The sequence below is a fragment of the Branchiostoma floridae genome, chromosome 8 (assembly GCF_000003815.2).
Source record: "Branchiostoma floridae strain S238N-H82 chromosome 8, Bfl_VNyyK, whole genome shotgun sequence".
Taxonomy (NCBI): Eukaryota; Metazoa; Chordata; class Leptocardii; order Amphioxiformes; family Branchiostomatidae; genus Branchiostoma; species Branchiostoma floridae.
Genome location: NC_049986.1, coordinates 15,957,192 through 15,981,490, shown reverse-complemented (window position 1 = coordinate 15,981,490; position 24,299 = coordinate 15,957,192). Strand labels below are relative to the sequence as shown.

The window sequence follows — 24,299 nt, the reverse complement described above, 5'->3', positions numbered from 1 at the left end:
CCCTGACGTAACCCAGAAGCACAGCCAAACATTTGTTGAACAGCACTTCACTCTTTTGGCAGTCTGTGGAACCTAAAGGATAGAGCCAGTGGTCCCTACGGAGGATGGTACTCAGGCTACAGATTGTGCAAAGTCCTGATTTAACCCGGAAGCACAGACAAACATTTGGTGAACAGCGCTCCACTCTCCTGGCAGTGTGCCCGGGGATTGCTCACCTGGCATATCTTCACCTGATACATAGGTATCCTCCTGTCCCCATAACATGGCTGGGAGGTTACATACACAAACTGTCCTTTGTCGCCCAGTCTGCCGTGTCCTGTCTTAATTTCCCCGCCAGTGTTCCAGCGAGGGGAGCACAGAGTAGGGCCAACTTTTCCATGACAGGAGCCCACCTGAGTATAAAGCATACCTGTGCAGGGACCGTGCCGTCCTGGGAAAAGTTACTCCCAAAAACCTGTCAACCGAAAACATGACAAAGTGGCTGGAAAAATGGACAGGATTCAGACACCTCCTCTTCTTTTAATAATTCCTATATCATCTGTGAAGAGACCGTGCCGTCCTGGGAAAAGTTCCTCCCGAAAAACCTGTCAACCGAAAACATGACAAAGTGGCTGGAAAAATGGACAGGTTTCAGACACCTCCTCTTTTTCTAATCCTTCGTATTGTCATCTCAGAAAAGGGTGTTTTCATATATTTTTGATTTGAATGCCATGGTGTATACCATTTTTTTACAGTACACATTGCATACATTTTTACATTGTTGCTAGTAAACATCAGTGTTGGAGTCTGCCTTAGATGAGGGTCTGCATGCTCTTTTACGTAAGGCGTAGGCAGGCCTTTTTAACTTTTTAACCCGTAAATCGCAGGGAAGCTATTTTATTCTACGTAATTCGTAGTGGGATGAAGCATAAAGCGTTGGTAGCCTTTGTGAATGTAATGTTAAGCGTAGCGAACCATCCCGAATTTAGCGTAAAGCGTTGTCAGGACCCCCCATGCAGACCCTCATATGACAAATATTGCCAACCTTACACCATATTCCTACAGGATCTTGTACATCACACCTTCCTAACCTAAGAAACAAATATACATGTACATTGTGCTCAAAACAGACATCCAGGCCACCTGTTGAAATTGACAATGACAGATAAAGGGGAGCAACTGCCTTTCCAAACAGTCATCAATCCCCCTTGTTACAATGTCACACCAGTTGGGTGGTCAGAGGACTGAGGCATCCGGCACGGTGGACAGGTGCATCCTCACTTGTCTTCACTCACACAGTTACCAAAAGGGATGACTTTGGAGTCTTGACAAGGTCACTGGTAAATAGGTGGCTTTCAAATAATGAGACATCTGAACAGTTTGAATATTTCCTCTTTTTGATTTCGGTTTCGGTCAAGACAAACCATTGTCTTTTTTAACCCTTGTCCTGCTAAAATTTTTTTGCTAATCTAACCCCCCAATGCATTTAATTTTAAGTGAGAAATGCCCCAAACGCGTAATATATTGAAGACAATGGATCCACATACTAGATCTACAGCCATTGAGGATTGGGTAACATTATGCTCTATGTTAAATTCAAGCAGTCCTGCTTCAAAATTTGTGGAATCAAAACAGCTGATTATGCTCTACGAGAAAAGACATGCAGGCTTATATATGGACTGGGCTAGGACCTCTAGAGTTCCAAAACACATATGTTAGCAGTCCTCTATTTGATGTAGGATGATAAAACCATATTTGCTGTTGCAAGTCTTAGATGAGTGCACCTGTGCACCAGTGTAAACCAAGCCCAGTTTGGTACCGTATTTTCCCACCTCCAGATGAGCTGTACAAACCCAGCAAGGCTGTGTCCACAATTGGCTTAGTTACTAATTCCTAATTGGCCCAATCTGTTTGTGTGCATTGCTCAGTTCCCATACCAAATCTTGGCCAAATCTGGTTAAGCTTATTTCCAGCTCTGTTTGGTTAAGATAAGAGGAAATAGCTACAGTATTGCTGGGGATTTTTTCACGCCTCAGCAAAATAAACAGGAACAAAAACTTGTGTATCGTTGCAGAAACGACAGAAGAAATCAGCATGATTTCCGACACAACAACATTGTTTCAATTACAAGTACATGCTTTACATTTTTGATACATGAAAAACAAATGACAAGAAAATGTGAATAAACTTGCAATGGCGAACTACTATCCGACATTCGTGATGTTATCTCACTACAGAATCTTGTAGCATCATTGTTACAAGCTAGGTATTGATTGTACATGTACATCAATATTAATAAACATACCACGTTACTAAAGGAGGGAGAAAAGAGGTTTTTGCTGTGTTTCAGGTTTTCAGTCTTGGAACAATACTGTATAGTATAGTTACTGCAGTAAAATTAAAAGAACACAAATGCATATTCACAATATCATGAATTTGCAATGGTATTAAAGGCCGATACAAAAACCGTGCAAAACTACTTAGTCTAGTAAGCAGTGAATATTTCAAGATTACAGTACTGTAAATGCAGACTTTCATGGTGGTTTAATGTTTGCGGTTTTTGTGGTGGCCACTTCACCGCAAACTGAAAACCATTGCGAACATTTTTCCATGGCAGTAAGACTCTAAGAGACTACAGTGCATGGTGCTACCGCGAACTTAAAGTCACCACAGAAAATTATTTTTCCTGCTACCGCGAAATTAAACCCCGCGAACTTAAAATACATTTTTAGTATCCTATGCTAACACATCATCATCGTCATCATCGGTTGGCTGGTATGCAAGTTTCTGCCAGCAAGATGACAGATCTGTTTAGGAGTAAGCTGGCCGTGACAATTTTGGGACATATTGTGACCAGGACCACCATGCCATCAAAATATGTGAGGCAGCCCCTGCCGTTGACTTTGGTAATGAAGCGTGAATGGTGTTCACACATGCTCCCAGCAGGAAGGCCCCTAACCGTGTTTACCACACACACACCCCTGTTGGTCTTCCTCCTTTCCCACCCTTCTCATACACAACTCCCTACCAAAATAACCACAGGCTTAGTCCTCGACAAGTGTCAAAACACTAGTCTCTGCCAGCCTAACCGCCCTGGCTGAAAAAAAAGAAAATTCACCCAAATAAGGACACTAATTGAAAGTAGCCAGCCCACCCAATAACAAATTTTAAATAAATAACTATTGCAAGAGAGTTTGGCAACCATATAGTGAATGGTCTCATTCTGATGGCTAATTCTTCACTCTATTTTTGCTGAATTCAACTATCTGTAAGTGTAACTCCTTAGGAAGGCCTGGTAGAGGCTATCAAAACACCTTGTAGTTGGCTAAAGATCAAGTGTACCCTGTACCATTAATCATCCTATAAGTAAAGTGTCACTACTAAAAATGTCATCAAGTTTATATCAACTGGGTGATGAGGTATGGGACACAAATGTCTACCTATGTCGTGGGTTCTTGTAACTTGTGAATTTATTTTGTTATTTGTTTGTTTCTTTGAAAGGTTACATTCTGGAGAGGACAACAATGCAAAGACTGGTTTACAACAATGCCAGAACTGACATATCTCTAATTTCTTGTCACTTCCCAATTCTATCAAGTCTTCATATCAAAGCAAGACTAGCATTCAACTGAGGTTGGCTCCTCATACTTGCCGAAGCTACCGGGACTAATCTCCAGGCAGATCTGCCAGTGGCATAAGGAATTTAGCTGGCAAAGAAGTGTTCTTACACCCACTGAGGTCATTTGGGATATCAAGAAAGGCCTTTGTACAACCATAACATTTCTCTTTGTAGGGAAGAAAAGGCTACCAACATTTCTACATCACCAGTTCTGATATTTGCAAAATTCATTGACAATGTGTAAAGTAGGCTCAAGATCAAGAAAAGCTGACAACAAATTAGCACCTCATTAGAGTCTGATTGTTCACACCTTGACGTGAAGTGTGTATAGATTATCACAGGGTATTTAACACAATGGAGGACTAATGCCATCTTGCAATAGAATGTAGTTTATATTCCTCTTATGTAGCAACGAGAGAAATACACTACTACTAGTACTCAGGTGGTGCATATCTACCTTCCCAGAATGCATCAATACACATCCAACAATCCACACCCCAGATGGCTTACTGTGGCTCACAATCATATGGATTTCTTATGTTACCTTTCAAAATACAGCATCTAGTACAATATTATCAGTATATTTGTAAATTCTTGAATTGTCAACAGACTTAATTAGTCCATGAGAACGTCTTGATTTTTGTTACTTTCCTACAACTTTATAAATTGTGTGATAAACATTGATGCCATATTCAGGTCAGAAATTGTGCCCAAACTTCACCAAATAGCAGTGCTTTTCTCAAAACACCATTAATTGATGATGCTATACTACTTGCACATCAGAAAAACACAAAAGCACCAAAAAGCACTCATGGAAAAGTAAAGAAAATGATATTTGTCGACAATTATTACAAAAACAATATATCAAATATCATTTTCTTTACTTTCCCATGGGTGCTTTTTGGTGCTTTTGTGTTTTTCTGATGCGCAAGTAGTATGATATCATCAATCAATAGTGTTTTCAGAAAAACACTGCTGTTTGGTGAAGTTTGGGCACAGTTTTTGACCTGAATATTGCATCAATGTTTATCACACAATTTATAAAGTCTTGTACAAAAGTAACAAAAATAAAACATTCTCGTGTACCATTTAAGTCTGTTGACAATTAAAGAAAATAAAGATTTGCTGATAATATTGTACTAGATGCTGTATTTTGAAAGGTAACGTAAGAAATCAATATGATTGTGGGCCACAGTGAGCCATCTGGGGGGTGTATTGTTGGATGTGTATTGATGCATTCTGGGAAGGTAGATAGGCACCACTTGACTAGTACTAGTATGTAGACTTGTACAAATCATTTTTTTTTTTAATCCAGTAAAGATTAGTAAATTTGTATTTCCATTGCAACAAGACAAAACTTCCATCCCCCCAAAAAATCTGTTCCTTTATTCCCTCTATAACTAAAAAGTGAGAAGATGTTGACTTTGGAGATGCTGATTTTATGTTAAGGAGTCCACCTTATGTTCACTATGATCATTTTTCCTTTTGTTTCACTGTGACCGGCTATACTTACCCCAGTGTGGCAAATTTGGACACTATTCTAAAATGCGCAATTCAGCGTCTCCTACTGTGTAGAAGACGCTGCGATGTATTTTAGTGTTCACTGAGTCGACTGAATGAATTAACCAATCTTAAAAATTGTGTGACACCACAAAGGCTTTGCAAAAATGTGCAACTTCAGACCTATTGAAGACCAGACCCTTCCTTCTCCACAACTTGCTGCAGATGAAGCTTTATCCTTTTTACAATGAAAGCCTATAACCATTGTGGACACCTCAAAATTACAGCACTCAAGTGCCATCTTGCAGGACAGATAAGAACTGCAGCACCACAACCATTGGGAAACAGAAGGTACTGTACTTCACTTTCTCTTCTTGGTACCAAACTTTCACGGTTTGAAAATTTTAACTTGTTCTCGGAACTAAATGTTCGCGGTGAACAGATGTTTTGTTATCATCACCAAGACGAATTATTTGTTATCGGTAATAATACATGTTCATGTTACAGTTGTCACCGTGAAAACCGTGAAAATATCAGGAATTACAGTATGTGAAACATGACCCAAGACCTACCTGACACCTGCTGAAGATGTCTCTCTGCGTGACCTTGACATTGAAGTGCTGGAGCACCTGCAGCACCTGTTCCCTCGGTCCCACACCTGAGTCTAAACACAGGCACCTGCCTTCCCCTACCTGCGACCTCAGCTGCACATGTGAAAATAGATACAGGTATTGGTAAAACACACATATACAATTTCAATGTTCTGGATTTTATCTTAAAGGATCAGTTTAAAGATATCTGTTTAACATTGTATATTGGCTGCCATTATGAAGGAAAGGAGGAAAGTAGGCTATTATGAAGGAAAGGAGGAAAGCAGGAATTTTCCCTCAGTAGACGTTCAAGAGTTCACACTCACCGTTTGGTAAGGCATGCCACAGGTCAGGATAATCCTCTTCTCTAACCTGGCGATCTGAGAAACAGTTCAGACAGGTTCTGTCTTGTATTCAAGCAACATTTATTGTATACACTATCTATATGTCATGAAAGTATTGTGTAATCTTCAAGTAAATGTGGAGGGAGGCTGCCTGTTTCTGTGTCAAATCTAGTTATCTCCTCAGAGTGGCAGTGTGACACAGGAACAGGAAGCTGGCACGTTTCGATGAGAACGAGTCAAAACGATTTAGCCTTCCATCTGTTTGGATACTAGGTATTGTGTACAAGTCAAGTTTATTGCACAACAATTGCAACAGATAGAAGGTAAAGGGAAGAGCTGCATAAGAACAAATTGTACAAATCTACTCATAGATTAAAAGACACAATGAGGCATTGTATGTCTACTACAAAGCTCCTCATTATCATCATCATCATATCGTTCCATGCCAGTACTGCAGCCAGGCCATGGCCTTCTTGTTAGCTTCTAGTAGGTCCTGGTTGGAGGTGGTGGGGCCTAATAAACAGTCCTTTGTAATGTGTCCCACAATTTTGGTTAGGGGGGCCACAATGACACTCAGCTGGGTTCACCCGTCCCCATTTCAGTAGGTTGGCTCGCACCTGGCTCTGTTCAGGTCCACCCATTCCCTTCTGGGTAGGTGAGTGCCATGAGGAAGGGACTGCATACAATGCATGTTGATACTCTTAGGCTGTGATTTTATAGTTTCTTATTTTTTGTACATACATGTACGTTAAGCAGCCCTACCTCTGCTGCTCGATCGTGATCGTCGGTGTTCTCCAGGATCCTGACATCGACCCCGCAGCACCTGAGCTGGCGCCCCATCCCCTGCAGCATGGTGTCACACACCACGGACAGCTCTCCGGGACGGATGGGGGGGCTCGTTGGCTTTCCTGGGGCGGACACGCTTCTGCTGTTACCTGTTTTCACAAGACAAAAGGGAAATAAAAGTGAAAATTATTTCAAACACAAAGAGCTACTTTTCTAACGGTCGTGACAGAGAAGTTACACACAGGTTCTCCTTGACAATCACACAGGTTTCCGCAGACTTGCGTGACTGAGAATGTAGACGCTATGTACAGTATTCACACTCACAGATTCTTTATAACAAGCACAATGAATAAATGGGCTATGAAATTACTCTCCAAGCAGAGGTTAGGCTCCGGCTGTTTGGTTTTACATTTTTTTAGTCGTTTTTATCAGGCTTTCTATTTTCTATTGTATCTTGTATTGTCAAAATTTGGCTGGCGGACTTCAAGAAACAATAAAAAATAGAAAGGCCGATAAAAATGACTAAACAAATATAAAACAAAACAGCCGGAGCCTTACCTTTCATGTCACAGATGAAATGAAGTATGACAATGCTACTACACCTGCTTTACTCCAAGGTGCAGTGGGAGGCTTTCTTGGCCCCTTGCCATCTCCTTTCTTCTTCTTCTTCTCCTTCTTGCCCTTGTCACCACCGCTTGTGCTTTTCTTACCGGCTGCAGGGGCTTCAAAGTCAATGGCAATCCCAGCATCCTTCACTCTCTTTGTCAGGACGTCATATACCTCTAGAAGACAGTATGCATCCAGCGCTAGAAAATATAACACAATACCATGAATGGTGACCGCAAGTATACAAAAGTAACGGGTTCCGCACTGGTGTTCCAGTGCTGAATCAATGGGTCGAATCGGCCTCAGCACTGGTTTTCCAGTGCTGAAGAAACGTCAGCACTGATTCTCCAGTGCTGAACGGCCTTGTTCGAGTGCTGAAGCTCCCTCAGCACTGGAACTCCAGTGCTGAACCCAATGCGAGCACTGGATTTCCAGTGCTGAACTTCTCAGAGCACTGGTTTTCCAGTGCTGAACTGCCGTCAGCACTCGGGTACCAGTGCTGAACTGGCGGCAGAGGTCATTCAGCACTGGTTACCCAGTGCTGAAACCGCCGTCAGCACTGGAACCGAGTGCTGATATACAAAAGTAACGGGTTCAGCACTGGATTTACCAGTGCTCTGGAACTTTTCAGCACTGGAAGACCAGTGCTGTAAAAACTTCAGCTCTGGGCTTCCAGTGCTGACGTTTATAAAGCACTGGAACGTTCCAGTGCTGAACGTAATATTCGTGTACTAGTAGCATGCGTCCGTACGGCTGTCTGAGTTATTTCCTTTAGACTTAGGTATATCTGTGCGTGTTATTTAATCTCCAAGCAGATCTTGCATGGCACTAGCTTTTACTAGCTTTAGACTAGAGTAGACACTTGTGATATTGTTAATTGTGTATACAGTTAATAACACTCAAGTTTCTTTTCTTTTGGTCAATTGATACGAAAATTTTAAATCAACAAATCATATATTCTATACTTATGGCAAAGTAGTGTCTTTTTAGTCAGAGGTAGGCAACTAGCAGTTGGTCTATCTGTGTGGTAAAGAGATCGCTTGTTTTTTTTTATACAAAGAATAGGTAGTTACAGGTGGACGACACAATCTGCTTGTGCGGCAAAGTAGCATCATTTAAAAAACAATAGGTAGTCAGAGTTAGACAACTAACAGTTGGTCTATCTGTGTGGTAAAGAGTTCGCTTGTTTTTTTTTTTACAAAGAATAGGTAGTTACAGGTGGACGACACATTCTGCTTGTGCGGCAAAGTAGCATCATTTAAAAAACAATATGTAGTTAGAGTTAGACAACTAACAGTTGGTCTATCTGTGTGGTAAAGAGATCGCTTGTCTTTTTCAAGTTACAAAGAATAGGTAGTTACAGGTGGACGACACATTCTGCTTGTGCGGCAAAGAAGCATCATTTAAAAAACATTGTATAATACAGTTGTCCATTCACCAACTTTATACATTTTATACTCGGTTTCCAGTGCAGAATATTTGTCAGCACTGGATTTCCAGAGCTGAAATGTCCTCAGCACTGGAAATCCAGTGCTGATTGTAGTCTCAGCACTCGGTTTCCAGTGCTGACAGGAGGGCTTCGAGTGCTGAAGCTGCCTCAGCACTGGAAATCCAGTGCTGACGCCGGCTCAGCACTGGACTTCCAGTGCTGACTGAGGAGACCGTTACTTTTGTATATTTGCATGGTGACCCTTTGAATGGCAATACATTTAATTTCATATTACTCAAGGCTACACCAAAATAAATTCTTGGTTCAGTTGAAGTTACAAGGCAACAGAGGTTGTGGTAGATGAAGGAAAAAAGTCAGTCAGTGTGTGCAGCTTTCCCAGTATGAACCGGCAGCACAGAGCCCTTTGGAAGCAAAGTGTCTTGGTTCATGATGATACATTCAACTTGTCAAGAGGTGAAAACAATCATATGCAGATTCAAACCCGCATCCTAGGCTCATCCAGTTTCCATTCATATACAGATGAATGCTATGATTTATCTTTGGGTAAACTCACAGGCATACAGGATCTGAGCCTTCCTGAGAGGGCGTCTCTCCCAGTCTGACAGCTGTTCTGTTTTGGCCAGAGGAAGTCCCAAACACTGCTGCACCAGCTGAGACAGGCCGTGGGCATCGGACTTCGCGGAAGCTCCACCTGTGAAGTCGTCATCGGCCGTTTCTCCCGCATCAAACGTCAGCAAAGCAGGGTTAGCTTTGTGGACCTGGGATGAAATAATGGAAAAATTACTGTCAATGCATTTTTAAAATTTAAAAATTCGCGGGGATTTAATTTTGCGTTAGCGGGTAAGTGGACTATTCTTGGCGGTATAAGTTCGCGGAAGTGCCATACACTGTAGTTACATACTGTAATGGAAAATGTTTGCTTTGGTTTTAAGTTTGCAGTAAGACTGCCTCACCATGAATATAGAACCACCGCAAACATTTCTGGATTTACAGTACATGGATATTTTTTTCTTTTTTTTCTCTCTATCTTTCTATCCATCCATTAATCTATACATCTCTTGATCGATCAATCTATTGATCTTGCTATCTATATATCTATCAATCTATCTATAGATTTTTTTCCTATTACAAAATTATATCCCTGCAAACTCAAAGCCATTTACAGTGCTTCATTGGAGTACCACATGAGCAATATTAAATGCAACCTTCCGAAAATGATTTCATTAGGTTGGAAGATCATAGGATATAGGAGTGAGATTAACTGGTTGTGTAAAAGAAAACTCCTACAGGTATATCCAATATTAAATGTACTTCAAGAAACCTGCCACAGCAGTGAAAGCAAGTTTTCAGTTGTTAAACAGATGAAAAGCGGCCTGCAGGTCGATTTGAGCTTTCATGAATAGATAAAAGATCAAACAAATATCCAAAACTCCCCTTCAGCATTCATGTAATACTATATAGCTTTGTGGCTAGATCACAGTGGCTGACTCTCTTATATCAAGCAACATCCAAATGAAAGAAGTTCTTTATGTTCAGACTAATGACCTAGATATGTAAATAGTTCTAGTCATTATAAGAATATCCAGTATACTACATGTAGAGGTCGCTGCCCTTAAGCATAACAATTTAGAACACACTGTGGCTTATTCTCTTACATCAAGCAACATCCAAAAGAAAAACGTTCCTCATGTGTAAACTAAAGACTTAGATATGCAAAGTAGCAGTTACTCAAGTAACTGGATACGATTTTGGAAACAGTCAAACAGAATTTCAGATAAAATCCACTACATACAATTTTATCAGTAACAATCAGTTTCATCAATGTATCTAGGCCTAGATAGATAAAGAAAACCATGGAAGAAAGATTAGAAAAGACTTAACTCAAGATCAAGAAAACCTTGGACGAAAGATTGGAAAAGACTTAACTCAAGTTCACTCAAGTTTCATCAATCTACCTAGGCCTAGATGGATCAAGGAAAAGACTTACTTGTAACTCAAGCTGCATTAAAGTACTGAACACCTACACTGAAAAGTTGATAAAATCTTGATAGACAAAATAAGAAAAGCTCACCCTTGCGGCTACATGTGATAGGTCGATGACCCTCTTGCGTTTAGACAAGGCCTCCCTGAGGAAAGGGTAGGATCTGCCCAACATCTGGAAGTCTCCGTCAATTCCATATCCTAGCAAAATATGATGTTCTTGTTGCTATTGGGTGGGAGGACTGCTCTCTCTTTGCAGCCAGTGGCTGAATGATGAGGAGCTTACAAGAGGGAAGGGTCTGGAGTGGCTGCCATTTGGCGCCACTCAGGTGATTGTTTATTGTTTATTGTTCATTGACTCCTTTAGTTGTTAACATATCAATGCAACAACTAATCTTCCAGGAGTAATACACATAATACTTGGACACATACAGTTTGCAACATACACACATACAACATGTCAATAAAAATCATTAAACAAAACGCATGTGCCTTATCCAAAAATCATCAAGCCCCTCATGTGTCTTTAGCTAAGTCTCGCATATGTTTCATCAGCTGCCGTCTGAAAATCCTGGATGTGTTCGCAGTTTGCAGCTCATGTGATAGTTTGTTCCAATCTGATGCTGCTCTATATGTGAAGGATTTTTTCAGGCTGTGTGTTTTTGGTTTTTCAGTTCTTAAGTTTTGCCGTGCCGCGTGTCTTGTATGATAACTATGCTGGACCAATACCAAATGTAGTCTACTGTACAATAAAGACGGCTCCCTGGCAAGGAGTACCAGGTGATCTCAATACGACTGTCGCAAGGGTCTGAAGCCACGCTGCTAATCTGGGCTTCATGCAGTTATGCGTACATCATTTGATTTTGATTTATGATTAATTAGGATTTTCCATATACGATTACAATGGAGGGTATGGCGGAACAGGTGTCAAAGGACACCTTTTCAAAGCCGCCATACACACATGTTCACACATGTTTACACACGGCAGGGTTATACCGCAAATATCATAGTGACCACAAGAGAAAATCAGCACAAATTTGCACAGTTGGCACAATTTTCTAGTGTAATTTGGTGCAGTTCAGTGACATCACTAATTAAACTTGTTTGTTCATGGATTTTCAAAAAATAAAAAAATATGCTTAACTGGAAAAACATCATGAAAACAAAGCCCAAGGACCAGGTGTATGCCTTGCTGCACTCAGGTTTATGGAGTGAACATTCGAGCTTTTATCCCTGCCTAGTACATTCTATGATGTCAGCTTGCTATATTTTTACTTTTAAAAAATCTCTGAACCAGCAAATTCAATTGGTGTGGCCTAAATGTACATGTATATTACATGTATGTTCTTTTCCTTACCTATAATGATGATGTCCTGGCTGGCTAGGAGGCTGGAAAAGAAGTCCTGCAGCTTCCCCACCTCTGTGTTCTGTACCAGTGCAATCATGTCCAGGATGTACACCTTGTCTTTGATTGCCAGCTGCACTATGGAAACCCTAGAGTAATGGAGACATCCAGTTATTCCCCAGAACAAGCTGTGTGATGTGGTGATATACTAGTACTTGATTTTATATATTTTTTTATTTGTTGTTTGTTGTTGTTGTTGTTGTTGTTGTTGTTGTTGTCTAACATGGCCAATAATGACTTCAGCATGCATCCTTCTTTCATCTGTTGTCTGTTGTACAGTGTCTCACAGGTGGCTCAGGAGTCCAATTCTGGAACTGCAGGGTTGCCCACAGTGCTCACAACTGAACTGGAACTGACTCTGCTCCTTGTACATTTTTTCTTTAACATAACTGGTAAACAATCTTTTAAACAGTATTTCTACTTTTTAGCTTGGTCATACGTACAAAATGGCAGATTATGTGAAACAACAGGACCTGCAACAGCTGCATACACAGTGTGATTTGGTATCACAAAATACTTCTCCATAGAAATCAATGAACAATCTTTATGTTTTCACCTCTGAGTGATCAAAGTGTTTCCAAACGAAGGTCTCCACTCTGCATCTAACCCTACCATTGTACCAGGCTGAAAAATAGTCAAATAAACAATATCAGTATAACTGTTTTTTTATGTTGATTATGAAACAGTTGTTTCATTTCAAAGTCTGACAGAAAACTTAATATACAGGCAGTATTATGTTGATAAACTGACATGACTCCTAGTGAAACAATTTCTGTCTGGATTTCTGTCTGGATTTCTGTCCAGATGTAAGTTTTTTTTGTCCCACTCATAGTTTGTGAGTCCATGTTTTGATTTCACCTCTACAGCACAAACATACTGTAAATGCAGAAATGTTCGCAGTGGTTTTATGTTCGCGGTTTTAGCAGTGGCCACTTCACCGAGAATTCAAAACCACCGTGAACATTTTTTCATGGCAGTAAGAGACTACAGTGCATGGTGCTACCACGAAATTAAAACCACCGCGAAAAGTCCTTTTTCCCACTACCGCGAAATCAAATCCCCGCAAACTTAAAATACATTTACAGTAAATCCACCGCCCAATTTCCCCTTTTACAGTAAACCCTGCATGACAGTTTTAACCACAAACTCAAAACCACTGCATACATTCCATTTTCTCCCTTATGTAATATCAACTCCCCACAAACAATTTCCTTCTACACTACTTCTAACATGTTTTGAGTGTATTTTTGCACTTACCTGAAGGAGTCTCTGCGCACAGCTGCTTAGTCCCTTCTCTGTGCCAATGACGTCAATGAACTCCATGTGGAGAGGCATCTGATAGTATCTGTGCATACATGGATGTGAACAGACAGGATGTTACCATTCAAACAAGCTTACTCTGTTTCTGTTTGGCTATTCAGCTTCTGTTGCAACTTTTTTGTTGCCCTCACAATGCTACTAAGGATAGAGGCTGCTGGCAAGCTACCATCAGGCCTCCACAGAAATAAATGTTCATGGTTGCTGCAGGTATGTGTAAAAAAAGTCTGCGAATTATTTGTTATCGGTAATGATACATGTAAGTTCATGTTACTGGTATTACTGTGAAAAACGTGAACATAAAAGTACTGTTAAAAAATCAGGAATTACAAATATATATGTCTGCTAAATTTTAAATTCTACTATTTGTGCAAAGAAATATATCATATTTATAGTGAGTGTGTTTGAGTGCCATTTATATTTGTACACACAACATCTGTACTGAAGTGTCCCTTACCTGCTCTCCACATCTTCCACCTCATCCTCCCAGTTCTCCTCACCAGCTTCTGCAGATGATCTGAGAACGGCGGCAGATATAAATCATTAAAAACAGAGACAGGGGCGCCATAGACTTTCTGCAACTTATAACGTAATCAACTGCTCACTGAGTAACACAACATTACGTCACAGAAGCAGTGAATTGCTCATTCATTGACAAAGACCGGAGTTGATCAGTCCATTTGTATTTAGTTTTGATCAGTCCAAGTCGAATTCTTGTGTTGGAAAGTGGCAGATACAAATCATTAAAAACAGAGACAGGGTGTGCCATAGACTTTCTGCAACTTATAGTCCACTGCTTGACAGAGAAGACAGATGTTATGTACAGTATATACTGAATCATTGTACTGGCTCAGGGACTCTTCTCAACAAGCACATTCAACAAGCGCATTGAAAAGAAGAACGAAAGCTTAACGTCCTATCCTATGGACTGCATCTCCTATCTTGTAGCATACAATTATATACAATGCATACATTATTCATTTTTACGAATGCATACAGAATTCCCAACCTCTTGGTCCAGAGGTAGACCAGGCACACTCTTCCACACAACATACCCTTTCTTTGGCTAATACAAGACAGGTTGCATTAGGTCTCCCATTTGGGTGAATGATGTAAATCACTGTATTGTATGGCTGATATGACACGGAGGTTCACCATGCCTCCATCATGGTGATTTGTAGTGAATCACCAACTCAAGGCGGAATATTAAGAATCAAAATGATAGTATGACTGCATAAATGATCCTTTAACACTCTCCATGAATGCCTACTCCTCCTGATTCCCAAACCTACCCAGCCTCCTCTGCCAGTTTCTCCATGGCCTGGGCAACGCCTGGTGGAAGTCTCTCCCCGGGAACGTTGCACCTTCTGGCCCACTGTGCTGCAGCCTCCATGTCATTATACCCAACCAACAGGTCCACTAGCTGTTCATGTAGGAAAGGGCTGTCTCCTATGGATTGCTGTGCAAGAAAGTACAGAATATCTTACGTCAATAAAGATTAGACATCCAGGTAATAAGATATGCCAAAAAGCAGTTACTTACAGACTTTGACTTTGTCTTAACTTGTTTCCTATCGGACATCTAAAATTGCTTTCAGTTCTTTTGGATTCATAGTTAGCGTATAAAAGACCAGTTTCTCCCAGATCACTTCGGTGTCACTGACAAATGGATGCTATCTGTCTGACCATTTCCAAATCATATCCAATTGAGTAACTGCTTTTTGGCATACAGAATATCTAGTCGGGCCATACAATGGGCAATATATAGAATACCCTCATGTGTCGTATAACATTTAAAAAGCACTCCTTGTTTTATCTTATTTACAGTATATCATGCCAACCGAAGGAAACTCAAGTTTATTGCATAAAGAGAGCCAACAATGTGACATAAATGTATATCGGATTGACAACTTTATTCGTTAATTCTAACAAAAGAACTGATGCCGTCCTAGTTTGCTTTGCTAAGATAAAATATCTGGGTATGATATTAAGTAAAAATACATGTACAAAAATCAACAATATTGGCTCACAAACAATGAGCAAACTTTCTGTCCCACTCATTGTTTTGGCATCAAAAATTGTTAATTTTTGCTGTTAAACCTTTTGTTATAATCTTAAAAGAAAAAATTTCTTCATTTTTTTTTTTTTGTCACAGAGCAAAGAAACTTAAAGCTGGACACAGGCCAGGATTCACATTACTCATATTGCCTGATGGAAATATTTTCTTTTGCATGAATATAGACAAAACACAAGGATGTGAAAATAAAGATTTTTCTATCATAACACTTCTATATCTTTGTACTGTCAATCGGCAATGATAAATATTGTTTGGCTAGCAATGAAATCTATCATCAATTGAACAACAGCTGTGCCGATGTGCTAGTGTAAATGTTGATCAAAGGTTGAAACTGTCTCTGATAGCTTTGATATTTCAGCAGGATGTAGAAGGTATAAATATGTTCAATACATCTGAATGCAATGGTAATTAGGCCATTCACCACCCAAACACGGTAAGGTGTTTTTACGACACAAAGAAGATGTCAATCAAAGAGAAACCAAAATAGCAGTATAGGACATTAGCCCTGCAAAACGGTGATGTGTTGCTACTGTGACTCTGTGGTTAGGGTTGTTGACTCAGAATATGGAGTTACTGAGTTCAAAACACTGGCAGGTCCTGTGTTGATGTGCCCTTGCAGGGCTCGAAATACTTTTTTCTGCATACATGCACTGATGCAGGTACATGTAACATTGATAATTACCTGCACCAGACAAATTTTACCTGCACCACTCTGAATTTAGGAAGTATGAATCATACTAAAATTGTTTAGGAACCATTGCTATTTTTTTCTTTTATGCTTTATAGGTGGTTACAGTCAATGCAGCTAAGAACAATCCACAGACACCTACATCATATGATATTTATGTATAAAACCCAGAACATGGACCAGTGCAGGTTAGGTGCAGGTAGACACCAGAAATACCTGCACAGCTCCATTTTTACCTGCTCTAACCTGTATATGCAGATAGTATTTTGAGCCCTGCCTTGGGAAATGTATTCCCATTTCCTCATGATCACTGACACAGGCAAAAATGAGTACTAGTACCTAGGATGTTAAATGGAGGTTCCAATGTTTCAGGGAGAGTCATACCTCAAGCATGTTAAGAAAACCACCACACTTATCAATGAGAGTAGTGGATCAAACAAATTTGTCAAGATGCGCAATTTGTACTCTTCAGTACAAACCTGGTGTGTTAGTTGCAAGGAGGTTGAAAAGAGGATATGCAATGAGGCAGTTTACCGTGTATATATCATGCACTACAAGCAAAGAAACAAACAAAATACCTGTATCAGTTCATCCAGATTGTCTGACCCCAGGCCACCCTATAGGGAAAAACAGTAACAATTGAAACAAATTCCATATTTTCTTCAGAATGATATTTTTTGAGTAAAGATTGACATTTCTAATCAACATAAATATACAAAAAAAACCCTCAAGGATGCGAAAATGTTGAAATTTGGTTACATATAAAAGTGCTTATGTGACCAGAATTTAGCCATAACAGTAATACATAATGAACATAGACATATTATTCAATGTTAAACCTTCTGATGCTATTAAGCAATCAAATCTTCTAAATCATACTTGCAGTTCTTGATTCCTGTTGCAAGTAATTAATTTGATGTCTGCTTGTGACATCATAGTAAACACAGCTGCCAGTTCGAATCCTGACACCATGACTTGCGAAAGTGACGTTCTTTTGAGCAAATTAGCAAACACCAGGAGCACTTGCTACTGTATGTACTTTATGACAATTATGCACTGCTTGCTTTTCAACAGAATGGTTCAGAACTAGTTGCCATATTTACTACGACATCACAAGCGCAATAAAGTTGACTACAAGTACCTGCTGGCAGGCATCAAGGATGTATGCTTCATACATGCACTCACATTTTTTTTTCATGGAATAATACTTATGATGGTTGCTTGTGATTTGGAACTGTTGTGTATTAGTGATATTTGGGACATAAGCATTTTGACCATCTGTACAGCAAAAGTTAATCTCTATATATCACAAATCAACCTATCAACTCAAACAAGATTCATGAGACAAAAGAGAGTTTTACACATTGGATCAGTTTTGGAGCGTACCTGTATGTAATTCTTGTATAGGATGAACTTCAAGCCACCAAGATTCCTGTGTATGTTGACATTAGGGCACAACTCTGGAAAATGCATGTGGGAAAGAAAATATTCAGAAACGAAACCAACAAACTTGTGAGTATGAAAAAAAAACACTTCATGAATTGAATGTAGCCATCATTAAGTAAGGAAAACCCATGCTGCCAAAGTAGAGCGACTCTGACATATTATGATTTTAGTCTATCACATATGAGATATCACATTCAATGAGGGAAGAGAAATTTACTTTCATAAATCAAGTTAAATCATAATGTTAACAAAACAAGCTATTGATTCCTATTTGTGTTCATTATTGTCAAAGATGAAGAAAGATCACAAACACCTGTAACAACAGGGAACCTTACCTGGAGGTAGACTGTATTGCTTAATGAGTCGAGCTGCCAGCTTGGTAAGGTGGCGCCTTTTCAACTTCTCTCTCTTGATATAGGGAACTGTGCTCTCACTGGTTCCCATGAAAGAAAAATCATTGTTTTTAGAATTGTACTTCTGGCTTTAAAACAGTACGATCGGTTTCAATATAATATGTATAAAACTTGCTTTGGCCAAATCCTTGGGAAATTGAATGAAATAGAATAGAACAGAACAGAAGAGAACAGAACAGAATAGGATAGGACAGGATAGAATGGAATAAGATAGAATAACTACTAGTCTATGTAGGATGACAACAGAATAGAATAGAATGGAACAGAATAGAATAGGATAGGATAGAATAGGATAGGATAGAATAGAACAAATAAAATAAGACAGCTAACTAGGATGACACCGGGCTAAATTTTCAGCCCTTACTTCAGATAGTCGTCCATACGAAAGTCCTGTGCACACCAGCTGTCAATCAACTGTACCATGGCTACCTGAAGGTCATGTTGACCTTGAATGTAACTCTCCACCATGTTGACCTTGTCTTGGAGGATCAAGGGCACAGCAATCTGTGATGGAACAAAAAGATAAGATACAGGTTGCAAACAACAAGGTCACATACACCAGGGGGCCCAAAACCAACCTTGATCTTCATCATTCCGAGACCTACCGCCATACAGAATACTACCACAATCTACTCAGAGGCTTAAGACTTAGAATATCTAGAAACATAGACACACATACAAAAACATGTTAGTCATACAGTATATTCTGTGTGAGCTTAGTCAAATCCACTTTCATCACAAAACATAATACAGAGCAGTGTTTCCGCCAGACCTCAGCTGGGAGGCCGTCCACCTTGGGGCGCGAAAACCGCGAAAACTAAATTTAATTAAAAAACCGCGAAAATTAATTTTAATTGTAAAACCGCGAAAATTAAATTCAATTGTATACCGCGAAAATTCGCAAGAAAAAACAAAACAACTAACGTCCGATAAAGTTCAGTGCCGTAACAACAAGGATGTTTTGATTTGTGCTGTGTACCGAACGGGTACTACTACTTTTAAAAAGTTCCAGAAACGGTTCTTGGACTTTCAAAAAAGAACTAACATTTGTATATATTGTATTTTATGTTGTGGTATACTTATAAATCATCTAAAACCTTCCATAGATCGAGAAATTTGCGTTCAGAAATGACGAAAAACATCGTCTCTATCGGAGGCAATGTGCGTAATGGCGGCCGAAATCCCGCAATCTCCCGCGGCTACTTCTCGCGAGATCTGGGAAAGCTAGCGACGTCACGGGAAACTAGCGCTGTGATTGGCCAGGATAAACAACAAGCTCTCGAGCGCCATTTTGATTTAAATTGGAGCGTATTTATCCCGAAAATTTCTGCCGTTTTCGGAGATTTTGCGGGCTCAAAACTCATATCAAAAGGAACCAAAGTTATACTTGATGTTTTTTACGTCCAGCACCTCTTATGTGAACACTTTATTTTTCCGCTGTGTTGCCGATAACGAACTTGAACGAGGTCGGGGATTTCCCGTGCCGAGCACCTGGGCCGGTGGGCACATGTTTCTGATTGTGTTTTGTTTTGTTTACGATGATTGACGATGAAAACAGAGACCAAGGAGCTTTTATAAGCTCCTTGCAGAGACTAAAGTTGTTAATCTAGACAAAGTTAGTGTGCTGTCTTATTTCTCCCAATAACAAAGTTTAGTTATACTTATAGCGAGATCCACCTACCGCCAAGTTTTCGAAATGTGACAGGGCAAATTCGCGTAACTGAGACCTTGAAAAACGGGTTTTGATGAGATTATCGTATGCAAAAGGCCGCCGACACACATTGTCAACAATCATAACAATAGCAAAACAAACAGTGAGCGGCTTTCTGACTGTGAATGGCGTCCCCTAAGCCTCTAGCTTCAATACAAAACAAAAAACTGCGGTTTACATTTATCGACTTTGTACAGATTTCTCGGCAAAATGTGGGTCGCAATTTTTTAATGAGGACGGCCTCTGGTTGCGTTCAAGCCGTCCAAAACGAAATGAGACCGTCATTGGACGGGTGGACGCCCCTCTGGCGGAAACACTGATACAGAGCAAGCATAACACAAGTAAGCTATTAAAAAACATACCTCTTCAAAGACGAAGAACTGTTGAAGCTGTAGTTTGGTTGCACAATGAATGGCCTGCAAGACATGATGAGAAGAATTCAAAACAAATCCCTTATAATATCAAACATCTAAATATTAAATGCCTTTACACCCATTGTATAAAGACTGCCAAGTTTCAAGCAAGATTTGAAACTTCGAAATTCATTGTTTCTTTCATTCATATACCTCCAAACCAACTAAGAAAATAGTGGACAAGTGGTAAGTTTCTGTCAGTATCAATCCCAGCTGTGTAGCTCACTAGATGAACAACTAAGCCGTGGCCCACTGTTCTTGCAAAAAGAGCAAGGGAAATTTCCCAGTAGCCTGGGTACCATCTTATCTAATTGCTACCGGGGCTCCTTACACTCCCTGCCCTGCAAAAAATCAGGGCAGCAAGTGTAAGTAGCCCTGGTAGTTAGCGGATGATATCCAGGTTATTTCTCTGGTACCATTAACCTGTGAATAGTGTACATAGCATCTGTCTTCTCTGTTATAACCAATGGATGTTCACCTCATCTATTCATTGAGTTCATTTGAGCTGAACTGGTTCGAAATCCCTTTTTATTACCTCTTTATATTGCTGTTTGTGTAACAGAATCTCCACATGCTCTGCTAGAAACTCGTTCCCTGGTCCCACGAGGTGGAAGACACGGCAGAGTGGGTCGAACAGGTTGGCATGCCCCACCATCCCGATCTTCACTGCCTGGAGCTTCATGTGGGGGGTTATCTCACACTGTGGACTCTGGTGGAGGAAAACAAATCATTATCGTATAATCTCTTTCATTGAACCATTTGCTGTGAGCATTGCGCTTACTGGGAATGCCCTGGACACATTTCTAAAGATTTGAAACTATCCTCTTCAGTGTCACTAGTATTACTCACTAATGAGAGATACCGGTAACTGATGTTGTCTGAAATGTCTGACCATTTCCAAAATCATATCCATTTGCTTGAGAAACTGCCATTTGGCTTATCCTCTTCAAGGTTTGTCTATTTGTTTCCTATATCAAAGGGTACCCAAAGCCAGTCTGATGCTAAATAAAGGGACAATCTCTGTTAACTGTGAAATCTTGTAGCTGTTTCTTATTCCAACACACAGGACAGTGTTAGTACATACTGTAATTTGACAGCTTGATTGGGGTACTTGGGTTGCTTACACATTTTGCTACAGTTGCCTGAAGGTTTGTGAATGCTGCTAGGGGTAGAGTACTCACCCTTCCCATGATGCTCTGCCTCCTCAGCCAGTTCTCAAACTCCATGATGACATAATTGGCCAGTGAGTAGGACTTGGCGGCTCGGAGCCCGCGACTCTCTTCCATCAGGTACAGCGTGAAACAGTACGAGTTGGACACCATTGCAAATCCTTCCTGTGATGTGATACAAGGGACAAAAAACAATTTTAGTATACGAAAATATATCAATACCATTTAGATGTCAGTCTGATCTGTACCCCTTTGTCAGATTATAAAGAAAGGAAGGACTTCTTTGTGATTTTTATGATATCTAACACAAACAAAATAGGGAGCTTAGTAGAAATTTGTTTGCACATTGTTTTTTTGCTTGAGCTTTCTCTCTCTCCAGTACTATGGACAAGTAGTTGACTACATACAAATCATGAATACAATGTATAATCATATATAGAAATGTAGTCAAAGGAAATTTACAACGTGCAAGTGTTTAAAGTTACAACCTTTTTTAATAGTGTTATAGAAAGATTTTCAAAATGTTGTAGTTAAACTTTCACTGAACTATAGTATGAAGATGGAACATAGATGCTGCAAACTTTGTATGCACCATGCATGTCACATGTTTTCTCTAAGTAAGGCTACACAAATTTAATTTCTTGGTTCACGGATTCGCTCGCTCCTATTTTTTGGGGAAAAAAATAAAAATAAAAATTGCCACTCAGCAAATTTTCACCATTAATGAAACCATTCACCAACTTTCTGGTGTAGCAAATTTGCCTTTATACTATAAGCTCCTCAAAGTGTGGGTACAGGTGATGTTACTGTACAATAATAGTGTTTTTGTACTTTTTTCAAGCTGAAAACTTTTTTTCTTTATGTTTTGGATTAGCCGTTACCTTTACCCCAACCATTTTACAATTTCTATTTTTATTTCACCCTCTCGCTCCATATTTTTTATGAAAACATCCGTGAACCAAGAAATTAAATTGGTGTGGACTAAGTTTCTAAAAGTAAAGGAGTCGCAAGTCCTTACCTGAAGAAGCTCAGATGACCTGTTGAACCACTTGTTTGCCCACAGCACATCTATATCCTCATACCACTCTCTCCACGTGTACTTCTGCCTGTTAACCTTCATCTTCAAAATCGCTTCCCCACGCTGTACGAGCTCCCTAGCCACTTGGTCCTTCCTCTCTGCCATTCTTTCCTCTTCTGTTTCTCTTGTATGTTGCTCTTTAGTTCTTTCCAGATGTGCTAGGAAGGTTGGAGAGACTTCAGGGTTGGATCTAGAAAGCTCTCCTGGAATTCTTACATCAATTTCCTCATTGCCTGTTCTGTTTGCTTCTGCACTCTCCTTCTCTACCACAGAATCCTGTATCCAGTCTTTGTCAGGGACCTCTACCGGCAGTCTCCAACTCTTGCTGCTTTTTATCCCTAGATTTTTGTCTTGATTATTTTCACCTTTGTTAGTCCCTTTCTGGTCTCCTCCTTCTACAGTGTCTTCATTTGTTGAGCTGTCCCCTTCAGTGCACAGTGCTGTGATGGGCACATTAATTGAAAGTCATTGTTGTTACTACTAGTACCAAGAAACTGAAATTCAAAACAAATGGCACAGTCTGTGCTACATGGATGGACCCTAACAAGAGATCTAAAGTTTGTGGCTGATTTCCACGAAGGAGTTTACGAGATCAAACAGCTATAAAACTGCTCAAATTACATACATGCCATATTACAGCAGTAACTTTATCTCTATATCTACATGTTTTACAGACGTTTCTTTCTATCATCAAATGAATAAGCATGGAAGAGATCATACATACAACAGGAGTAGAAACAGAAAGAAACAAACATGCAGACACACGGGATCGAACCCGTGCCGGCAGATCACAAATCCAACAAGCAAACCACAACGCCAAAAGTTCAGACCTGTTGGCATGGTCAGTTTGGCAGCGCTTGAACCCCACTGTTACAATAATATAGAAAGATGGTCTATTGCGCAACAATTGCATCAATTGTATGGCAAATGTATATACAACCAAGAAGGTTGTTCCTTTTTTCAGCCTCCTTGATAAAACCAAGATAATCTGATTCATATGGTATGGCCTATGGGGGAGGGGGGTTTACACAAATCACGTTACCTCTGGTGTTCCTCTGCCACCATGCGTCCGACAATTTTCTCAGAGTGTCCTGTAGGAGGATATAGCATATGTGCACAAACGTGATCATCTTGGGCTATAGCCGTTATTTTTCTGACGTTACAGGGAGAGAAGTTTCTTCAGGAAGATTTCGTAAGATTCCGCAACATGCCAGGTTAGAGGTCAAGAGTGCATCACAATGTAAAGTACTAACGCGCGTTTGAAGCGAAAGTAAGGTTAGCCTGTTGACATATACATGTACATGTATCTTGACAAATTCCTTGTTTGCCCAATAAAATATTATAAATCCCGTATAATACATCAAAATTTGATTGATTACGTAGATACCAGTAAAACCTCCAAATTAACATAGGAAATCGTTTGCGTTTGCTGCATGCTGTAAAACTTCAAAACGTGGAAAAGCCGATGATCAAGATACAAGATCAAGATATAAACACACATTTTCAACGTATTCCGCTTGCGTTAAACCACCGTTGACCACTGCATCATAGCGCATGTATATCGATAACTCTACACAATACACTTTAGTTTTGTGAATGCCTCATAGTCATGGTCAAACCAAGGAGCTTTTATCTTGGTCAAACACATCAAAATTTCAGACGAAATTTCGAGATCACTGAAACTTTCACAAACCATGTTTTAGTCAAATATTTGATCAACTGATATGTT

At 39.9% G+C, this 24,299-nt stretch overlaps 1 protein-coding gene across 2 annotated transcripts in view; it reads right to left on the bottom strand.

Moving 5' to 3' along the window:
- LOC118420789 (exonuclease mut-7 homolog) overlaps positions 1-23,830 on the bottom strand; it is a 68,818-nt gene extending 44,988 nt beyond the window's left edge. Inside the window, exons 1-20 of one of the 2 annotated variants that reach the window (XM_035827782.1) lie at positions 23,613-23,830; positions 22,511-23,010; positions 21,505-21,657; positions 20,859-21,032; positions 20,273-20,326; positions 18,564-18,703; positions 18,122-18,219; positions 17,727-17,800; positions 16,919-16,957; positions 14,869-15,035; positions 14,034-14,093; positions 13,517-13,604; positions 12,816-12,883; positions 12,212-12,348; positions 10,946-11,055; positions 9,428-9,632; positions 7,421-7,624; positions 6,795-6,967; positions 6,015-6,068; positions 5,671-5,802 (exon numbers count right to left, since the gene is read on the bottom strand). In XM_035827782.1, the coding sequence (XP_035683675.1) occupies positions 5,671-5,802; positions 6,015-6,068; positions 6,795-6,967; positions 7,421-7,624; positions 9,428-9,632; positions 10,946-11,055; positions 12,212-12,348; positions 12,816-12,883; positions 13,517-13,604; positions 14,034-14,093; positions 14,869-15,035; positions 16,919-16,957; positions 17,727-17,800; positions 18,122-18,219; positions 18,564-18,703; positions 20,273-20,326; positions 20,859-21,032; positions 21,505-21,657; positions 22,511-23,010; positions 23,613-23,700 (2,718 nt within the window). In that variant the 5' untranslated portion in view covers positions 23,701-23,830. The remainder of the gene's footprint in view (positions 1-5,670; positions 5,803-6,014; positions 6,069-6,794; positions 6,968-7,420; positions 7,625-9,427; positions 9,633-10,945; positions 11,056-12,211; positions 12,349-12,815; positions 12,884-13,516; positions 13,605-14,033; positions 14,094-14,868; positions 15,036-16,918; positions 16,958-17,726; positions 17,801-18,121; positions 18,220-18,563; positions 18,704-20,272; positions 20,327-20,858; positions 21,033-21,504; positions 21,658-22,510; positions 23,011-23,612) is intronic. The other variant, XM_035827781.1, reaches the window with a different exon arrangement.
- Between the last annotated feature and the right edge of the window lie 469 nt (positions 23,831-24,299).